Source organism: Bos mutus, chromosome 22, assembly GCF_027580195.1.
Source record: "Bos mutus isolate GX-2022 chromosome 22, NWIPB_WYAK_1.1, whole genome shotgun sequence".
NCBI lineage: Eukaryota > Metazoa > Chordata > Mammalia > Artiodactyla > Bovidae > Bos > Bos mutus.
Window position 1 is genome coordinate 21,414,231 of NC_091638.1, and position 9,604 is coordinate 21,423,834.

The 9,604-nt window shown below is 47.4% G+C and overlaps 1 protein-coding gene across 2 annotated transcripts in view; it reads right to left on the reverse strand.

The window, feature by feature from the left end:
• EDEM1 (ER degradation enhancing alpha-mannosidase like protein 1) overlaps positions 1-9,604 on the reverse strand; it is a 28,513-nt gene that overhangs the window by 8,722 nt on the left and 10,187 nt on the right. The window contains exons 4-9 of one of the 2 annotated variants that reach the window (XM_070360339.1): positions 8,298-8,469; positions 7,085-7,268; positions 5,834-6,008; positions 3,418-3,538; positions 2,782-2,952; positions 711-784 (exon numbers count right to left, since the gene is read on the reverse strand). In XM_070360339.1, the coding sequence (XP_070216440.1) occupies positions 711-784; positions 2,782-2,952; positions 3,418-3,538; positions 5,834-6,008; positions 7,085-7,268; positions 8,298-8,469 (897 nt within the window). The remainder of the gene's footprint in view (positions 1-710; positions 785-2,781; positions 2,953-3,417; positions 3,539-5,833; positions 6,009-7,084; positions 7,269-8,297; positions 8,470-9,604) is intronic. The other variant, XM_070360340.1, reaches the window with a different exon arrangement.

Here is a 9,604-nt window from a genome sequence, read left to right on the forward strand (position 1 = left end):
CTGTCTGCAAATTCATTAAAAAGTGGTCTGGCAGCCAAATCATTAGGTGAATGGTGGGGAAAGGGGTACGAAGGTGGTGGAGAGTGTTTGCCAAAAGTGTGACAAGACACCAAGAAAAATGACTGGCAACAAATTCTAAAGGACTGATTTACATTTCATGTCCCAGTACTTGTAGACTGACTTCTCATTCGGATGGTTTAAAACAGTATTTTGTAAGAAAATATTTATTTTACAGGTTTATTTATTTATTACTAGGTTAAGAAAAGCAGGTCACAAAATTTAGTTTTTATACATATATACACACATTACAGACATATATAAATGTATAAAAAAGAGTGTAAGACTCTATACTTAAATGCTAATGGTAGTTATCTCTGCACATGGAGATCACAGTGATAATATTCTACCTCTATATTTTCTATACTCCCTAAACTTTTTAGCATATGTATTATTTGTATAACAGGGAAATAAGTTACTTAAAAAGAGTCCATAGAGTCTGCTAGAACTCTACAGGAATAAAGGTGAAAAAAAATTTTTTAATTCACACTATAACAGGCAGGTTCTACTATACAAGAAGTAAGGAATCTCCCTGCAAAATTAACATTAAGGGTCTGTTCTAAAGAGTAAAACACCAAATAGAATATTATCACCCCAGAACGACTCAGAATAAAAGTGGTCAACAGGAAAAGGAAGGAACTTAGGAAACTAACTTGACTTTTGTGTACTTTTCCAGACTCTGCAGAATGTCCATTCCTACATGGAGGTAGAAGGGATTCTTGGTTGCCTAGAGAGAACATGAGAGAAGGTGATCCAGGGGGCCTGGGAGACACGCCACCCATACACACTGTGCTGCCTGCGGGGCTTTCCCGAGGGGGCACGGCCACTTTATCCTGCAGGGTCTCGAACGTTAAAAGGACTAAGGTATACGGTGAATTCTGGTCAAAGTGCACCTCCAACCTGCTTAACTTGAATGTCGGGCTGGGGATGGCAAGAAGGCCTGCTTCCAGGGCAGATCAACCCCCTGCCTTTGGCTTTCCTGATCCCCCATCATGACAGTCCTGCGTCTAAGGACAAATCCAGTTTCTGTGTTGTCTGAGAACTCTTCAGAAACCTCAACCGCGAGCACAGAAAACAGGACTTTGCCTCCATTCCACACACAGCGCTGGGAAGAACTGCCTGGGGACAAGATTTCTGAAGCATCTGCAGGAGCCTCCACACTCTCTGTCCTCTAATCACCCCCAGGACGCAGACCCGGGGCTGCTGCCTCTTCTGTCACAGGCTCATAGATGGTTTTGTGAGGGGAAGAAAAATTCTCTGGGAGGACTAGACTTTCCTCCCAAAACAAGTTTAAAAGTTGGGGATAATCTACAATCCATTCCCAGTGCCAAGCCCGCAGGAGCAGCAGAAGCAAACAACCACAAAGTCACTGTCTCTGGATTAGGAGAGTGCAGGGAGAGGCCTCAGAGGGCAAGGCGGTAAAGCCGAAGATTTCTTTGGCTTCTAAGAAAATAGGCAATGTGAAGAAGAAGCTGCAAGAGGAAAGAAACAGTGACAGAAGCCAAGAGCCTAAACCCAAGGGCAACAGACCTCAGCTTAAGGGGAGGCCACAGATGGTGCCCGAGAGTCACCCTTGGAGCGTGAGTGGCCTGACTCGGCCCTGAGTCCAGGGAGGCAGAGTCACAGGCTGGCTCCTCCTCTGACAGGTTACAACTCACAAGGTCTCTCTACCCCCATGAGGTCAATTACCAGCTGCACAGGATTTCTGCCTCTTTTAGAAGCAAATGGCAAGGATTCGGTGTTTTAAAAAAAAAAAAATTATTGAATAAATCTAAACTACAACACTGGGAATTCTTCAGTGGTCCAGTGGTTAAGAATCCTCCTTCCAATGCAGGGGACATGGGTCTGATCCTGGGTCAGGGAACTAAGATCCCACATGCCATGGGGTAACTAAGTCCATGTGCCACAAGCACTGAGCCTGTTCGCTCTGGAGTCAAAGCCCACGCACCACAAGGAAGACCCAGTGCAGTCAAAATGAAAAAATAAAAATAAACTACAGCACTAATCCTGCTAGCAGAGCTCGTAAGATCTCCTTGCAAGGGCCTGCTCACTACACACGTCATTATACGGCTGCTGAACACACGGAGGGCCAGCTTCTCAGAAAGTGAGCAGCTCTGGTGCTATATTTGCGAATGGCTGACAGCTCTCGGTGTGTATATATGCATGGCGTGCACAGAGGTATAAATATCTGCCTTAAACTGTGGGGGAGAAGATTCTTCACAGTTAAAGTGACATTTCCTCTGGCATTCAAGTAATTTCACAAAAGAAAAAGACTGTTTTTTTTTAAAGGATTAAACAAAAAATAGGTATTCAGATGAATCCCAGGTGATTCCCTTTCCAGCTAAGGAACAGACTTCGTTCGTCTGAATAATTTACACAGCCCAGGGTTCCACAGTACATGAGGACAGAAATGCGTTCCCCAGGGAGAGTTCTTTGGTCCAATATATTTGGAAAACAGTGAGTACCAAATGTGCCTCTTGATTGTTTTAAGGGTGGGAGAAACAAGTCCTGGAGTGAAGATAGGAGCCAGCTTTGCAGAATGTGGGTCACATGCGTACGTGACCGCAGACGCCTTCCCTGTCCTGTGGAACCACAGCTGACGCTGCGCGCTCACCAGGCTCTGGGCGGGCAGTCACCCCAACGGTCACTGTGAAGTAACTTGGTTCTCCACCTGTCGGCAAGCACTCCCTGTGAACCAACTGCTCCAGGCCTTCCCAGCAGTACCTGGTAGAGGAGATACGTGGACTCCACCAGCTCGGGCCTCAGCGGATAGAAGAGCACGTCGGGGGCCTGCAGCTGCCAGTTGTACCTCTCGGGGAGGGCCCCGTAGCGCTTCCAGATGGCGTAGTAGAAGGCGTGCAGGCAGATGGCGTCTTCCACGTCTCCTATCAGAACCTGCGGGAAAGACGCAGGGCCCCAGGCTAGGATGGGGTTCTCACAGTGGCAGGACGTGACACATGGGCCCTGGGCTCCCCCTCCACCCACTGGCTATCTGATCCGCAAACATAGCTGGAGACAAACCCAACCCAAAAGCTGCCTGTGGGACAGACGCCACCCCCCATCTGGCCATCAGCGCCACATTCCCGAGGACTGCAGAGGACAAGAGGCTAACTCCTCATGAGCAAAGCATTGACAACTGAGAGATGGACCATCCAGAAATTTTACACCGTTACTTTTCAGGCATGGCTTTGCGCTGATTCAGTGCGGAGTAATTTTCAAAGAGAACAATGGACACATACTGTGCCATGAACTGCCCAAATCTGAAGGAGCCAGAGAACATTCTGGAACCATACAAAGAAAAGAGGGGGCAGAACACTTTCCAATGACTTCTTTCACTAAGCAAACGGAATTGTGAAATACCTGCAGTCCAGGGAAGAAGGCCTGCAGAGAGTCGATCCACGTGTTCATGAGCTGCCCGCTGAACATGTTCACGTTGACGTAGAGGGGCGGGTCCCCTTCTCCCTCGTTACAGGCTTCCCGACTGAGGAGCCAAGCAGAATGGTCAGAGAGAAGGAAGAGACACAGCTCTAGCCCTGTTCCTCCATCAGCCCCCAGCAGCTTCACTTCAGTGGAATCAACATCAACCTTTGCTCCCAACACAGTCTTTAAGCCTTTGGAGACAGACCTCCTCTCCCTGTCAATACAGTACTCTAGCACGAGATGACACCTACTGTAAGACAAAAGTTCTGAACTTGGCCATCGTAACACATTGACTTGTCACTGCACTTTGCAGAAAGCACTTTGACATGCAGGTTTGAGTAATATTTCCATGTAATTTGGTATATTTTCCAGCCAATGCAAAAGCATTTCCATACAAGGCTTCCCTCATAGCTCAGTTGGTAAATGCCTACAATGCAGGAGACCCCTGTTCGATTCCTCGGGCATGAAGATCTGCTGGAGAAGGGATTAGGCTACCCACTCCAGTATTCTTGGGCTTCCCTTGTGGCTCAGCTGCTAAAGAATCTGCCTACAATGTGGGAGACTGGGTTGGGAAGATCCCCTGGAGAAGGGAAAGGCTATCCACTCCAGTATTCTGGCCTGGAGAATTCCATGGATTGTATAGTCCATGGGGATGCAAAGTTGGACACGACTGAGCAACTTTCACTTTCAATTTGGTATATACAGTGAGTCAGTCTTGACCTGAGTGGGGAAGCCTAGTTCTTTCTGCACAAGGGTCTCGTCTCTAATAGAATCCTACACCACGGGGTCTGGGCCTGGAGGAGCACATCAGAGCCAAGGAGCTCAGGGATTACCACTCGATTTAGTAAATGCAGGGGCTTTAAAAAATAAAAAGGACTGAACTCTGGCCAAACAGCCTTTTACCTAAACATAGCACTTGCCTGTTCATACAACAGCTAGGGTGGAAATGTGTCCGAGAAAATCCTACCAAGCAGGCAACTCAGTAGCTGTCACTTGCTCTGGCCACTTAATAGACGCCAAGTGCACAGGGGAAGACCCAGGAGGAGAGAGGAGGCACAGGGTAGAAGCTGCTGCAGCTTCAAATGGCACTTCTCTGCCATCCTCAATGCACAACCGACAAGCAGCAAACAGTACTGTTTTTACCAAATACGCCATTTTGCTGTATAATAAAAACTAATGGAACACTGTAAACCAACTATACTCCAATAAAAATTAATTTAAAAATAAAATAAAAAATAATTACTAAGAAAACAAACACAGAAGGGAAAAAAATGTGGTAACTGTCCTTCCTCTCATCAAGTATAAAGACTGAACCTAACTTCTCTGGAAAGTGAACCAAAACAGCTGTGCCACAAGGCAGCTCTATGTGCAGTTAAAGCCTGAGAAACCGGGGACGTGTCACTCCTTGTGGCAGCCACTCCCCAAGTAGCCCCCAGTGACCCCTGCCTCTGGGCTGTCACAAGCCACTCCCCAAGTAGCCCCCAGCGACCCCTGCCTCTGGGCTGTCACAAGCCACTCCCCAAGTAGCCCCCAGCGACCCCTGCCTCTGGGCTGTCACAAGCCACTCCCCAAGTAGCCCCCAGCGACCCCTGCCTCTGGGCTGTCACAAGCCACTCCCCAAGTAGCCCCCAGTGACCCCTGCCTCTGGGCTGTCACAAGCCACTGCCCTGGGCTGTCAGCCCCCCAGCCCCCAGTGACCCCTGCCTCTGGGCTGTCACAAGCCACTGCCCAAGTAGCCCCCAGCGACCCCTGCCTCTGGGCTGTCACAAGCCACTCCCCAAGTAGCCCCCAGCGACCCCTACCTCCAGGCCTTCACACCTTTGTGCTGTCCCTCACACACTGCATCAGCCTTGGTCTGTGTGACCAACAGTCCAGCAGAAGTTCTGGTTGTCATTCCCAGATTAGGATGTGAAAGCACAGGGCGGTTTCTGGAAGGTCTCTTTCTGTCTCTCTCAGACCACTCATTCTGGGGCAGCCAGCTGCCATGAGCTGCCTATGGAGAGGTCCATGTGGCAAGGAACTGAGACCTCCGGCCACAGCCAGGGAGCAACCAAAGCTTGGGAGGGAGCCCTCCAGCCTGGCCCAAGCCATGACATGGCTGCAACTTGTGGGCGACCTCGTGAGAATTGGAGAGAGAACATTCGCTGTTTAAGCCACTAGGCTTCGGGGTAATTTGTCACACAGCCATAAAGAGCCAATATACCGCTTCATCCCCAGATGACCAGCTAACAACTAGGAGGCAGTAAAACGAGGCCCGAGACCAGAGCCTGTGAATTGCGTGGAGAAGAACATGAATACCTCATGACACATTCTGCTTGCTCAACGGAACAAGGAGACAGGCGGTGAGGAGACATACCCTCTTCTTAAGTAGTTCTGAATACTCTGATATGCAGCATTAAACATTTCTAGGTCTTCTTTTTCTCCAAAGAGAATGTAAGATTTCAAGAGGTATTCATAGAAGGAGTCCAGTCCGGCACCCAAGCCACTCTGCTTGCCGACCCAGTGGCCCGTCTGAATGTTCACAACATTGCCTGTGAAAATAAGTGGAGCTCGTCAGGACCCAGGGCCGAGGGGCAGGAGGCCTCCTACTTCAGCCCCATGGCCCCTCAGTACCTTCATCCCGCACAGGGAAGAGGCAGCAAGGGTACAAGGCCTCTTGCGTGATCTGACAAATGGAAGGAAGACTGAAAATATCTATATTAGAATTTAAAAGTACTGTATACAAAAGTTTCATGTGACAGGCTGCAAGGGCTTATGGAAAATTTTAAAGTTGACAGTTTGGGGTGACACTGGGTGAAAAATGGGGAGACTATTTTATTTTTCCTGTTGTTAAATACAACAAATTTGTGAGAAACTAAGGAATAATCGAAAATCACTTTTAAACGGAAGTACTTTTGCAATGACACTCTAGGCTCCAGGACCCCCAATCCAGCTCCCTCCCAGTGACAAGAAAATATTTCTCAAAATAAGACAGTTATAAGAGGCAACAACCTATTTTAAGATAACATCTTGAGCTAGTAAAATACGAATAATTATTGAAGATAAATAATGAGTACATAAGGGCTCATTATTCATGAACCTTTCTCTTACTTCAATAGGAAACTGAATTTTTCAGTATGTTTGAAATAATTTTTTAATAATGTCTTGACCAAAATTCTGGAGGAAAAAAAGAAAAATCTAATACTGGTTTAATCTGACTTTCAACCTCCTATCATACGGCGAGATTTCTGTAAAGGAGAAAGTCACTCTACCAGTTAGCTCTAAATTCCTATATTTGGAACCTCATACTGAAGCAACATCATTTGCCTCTGAGGCAGCTCTTTTTATAGCATTCCCATTAACAATTATTTTCAAGTGGAATATGCCAAGGGATTCAAATCGGAAGAGAGCCCTCAGATAGGAAAAGCATGATTCCATGCCATCAAACCTTCCAGCCTCCCTCTAAGAAAAGTCACACGGAGAAACACTGAGGGCCCCCCTCTCTGAGTTGTCAATTTCAGGTTCCATGGTACAAGGAAAAAGGAGTGGAGAGGAGGGAGGGCCCCAGAGAAGAGGAAAGGAAAGGGGGTGATGCTCTCGGCACCAAGACCTGACAGGGTCCCCGCACCTAACAATCCCGTGTCGCTGCTCCGCAAGCTCCAAAGGGCTTTCACAGCTCGCCTGGCCACCCACTCAAACGTGGAATCCCCCAGCAGTCGGCTTAGAATCCCAAATTCCACCAGGAGGGAACCAGCACCGGCCGTGCATGTCTCATTATTGCTGTCGGGAGGAACGCCTGTCTTTAGATTCACCTGGAGATAGGAAGAGACAAAGGATTTGTGGCAACAGTCAAGGAACTCACGTGGCTAGGAGGCCAAGTCACAGCGACCACACTCCACTAAGGAACCAAGCTTCCTGCAGGCTGAGTCAGCCCCTGCCTCCTGCTCTACGTCCGAGACAAACATGGGAACGAGTTTAAAACACACAAACAAGATGATACGAACACCAGAGCCCTGTGTTATTCGTAAGAGCCAGTCTTGGAGGAATCACAATAACACTATTCACTAATATGCCTCTTTTCAGCAGATTTCCAGGTTCTCTTCATGGTTATGCAGCACTAGGCTTTGGTATGGGGGACAAAGGCAAGCTGTGGAATCATGGAGAAATTTTAAGTGAGCTACTATGAAGCCAGTCCTGCTTAGCAAACATGAACAAATCTCGGGCTGGGAGAGAAAGGGCACCCAGCGAGAGCGTGACAGCCTGTTCCATCATGGAGGCTCCCGAGGTCTGGCAGTTCTTCACTGGTTACCCAGAGGTTGACTCAATTCCCAGAGGAGCTCTGGACTCAGCAAATCAGACACCACAAAGACAGAATCTTCTTCCAGATGTTGCATTTAAATCAGCAACTAACTTGCTGGTCTGTACAGGCTTTATTTGAAAGATCCACGTGAAACAACATACACTGAACTCCTATGGTATACATGTGAGGGTGTCTGGGGAAATGGACCCAGGTCAGAAACGAAGACAAATTCCCCTCACTGTTTTGTTGTAGCACAGGATACAAATCCCACCTGTAAAAGGGGTTAAGAAGACTGACTGAGCAGAGGAACGTAACTTCCTTAAGAAGAAGGATAAGTCAGATATGTCCTATGCCTAGCACATGATAGGTGTTCAGTAAATGCTGAATGAGTTAAAACCGATGTGTATCATATTTAGGGCTAAATTCTCTCAAAGACATGGATTTCCTCTCCCACATCAGCCCCACTCCTTCCCACAAATAAATTCATCAACAAAGAGTGTTCATTCAGGCAAGGGGTGAGTTATGGAAACCGTCCACCTACCCGAGGGTAGGGGATCCCAGTCTTGGTGTTTTCAAAGGCAGGGAGGAGCCTCACAGCCAGGTCGTGAGCCATGTGTAACAGCTCGTTGTCATAATCCTTAATCGTCATGTCACCAAAGGGCTGCTTGGAGTCAGTTATTATTCTGTGGGCAGAAAGAAGGCTCCCCAGAACCCTAAAGACAGGAAGAACAAAAGAATAAAAATCATGTTGGCTGTACAATCCAGTTCAGAATGACAGCAGCAGGCTCGAATCCCCTGTGGACTTAGCACTGCCTGAATCAGAGGGGCTGAACTTACTGACCCCCTGACATTCTTTCTGGCCCTTGACAGGGAACAATCAATTGCTAGCTAAGCACACTACTGAAAAGGAGAGGGCGATCCGTTCATCTGAGTCTACTGAGAATAACCCCCTTCTAGTGAAAACCTTGTTTGGTAATCGTCATCATCTCATGACAAGAGAGCGGCCTCATCAGTCCCAGCATAAATATCACTTTTTAGTACTAATAAACTACTCTTGGTTTCTCTCACTTGGGGGAGAAAACTTAGCCAAACAAGAAAAAAGAAAAGAGCAAGATAACAAATACCAAGTAACTTTTGTAGCTCTAGCTGCCAAACAACATGAAATTCTCCAACTTCTGGTGCAGAGGCAAGGAGGGGAAGAGGAAGAGAAGAGGAGAGAATGGCCCACCGAGAGGCAGGGGCCACCAGCTTACATCCCCAGCCCTCAGGGGCCACGAGTTCATGTCCCCTCCAATGAGCAGAAATGGACTGTGACATTTTTCAGAACTTTAAATAAATGCTACACAAATAAATGTTATGCAATGATACAATTTTCAAAGTTTCAGTGGAATAGGAAAGCTGTCACGGTCTATCAGACTAAAAAGGTGAGATATAAAACATGAGTCAATACATAAGAGGGAGAGATGGAGGAAGTTAGCGGGGGTGAGGGGGAAAGGAAGGAGAGAGAAAGACACACGGGAGCAAAGTGACCCACATGGTCAGCAGTGGTTTTCTGCAGGCGGTAGGTGAGATGAGAAACTCTGATTTCTTCAGAAATACACAGGGGTTTTCCTAGGACACAGTGAAGGAAATGAGACCAGACGTAAAGTGAAATCATGAAAAACTCTTTTAAAGGGACACCTATCTTAAATACACATTAAAGTGTCTTTCTATTCAGCCCCAAATGGAATTACTTTGAAATGGCCATTGTTTCAGTTTTGATCCATCCAAAAGAGAGGAAAAGGGGACACTGAGCCCACGAGGTCTACATGGACTCCCCAGCTGGACCCTGTGGCCCATGAACCGTCA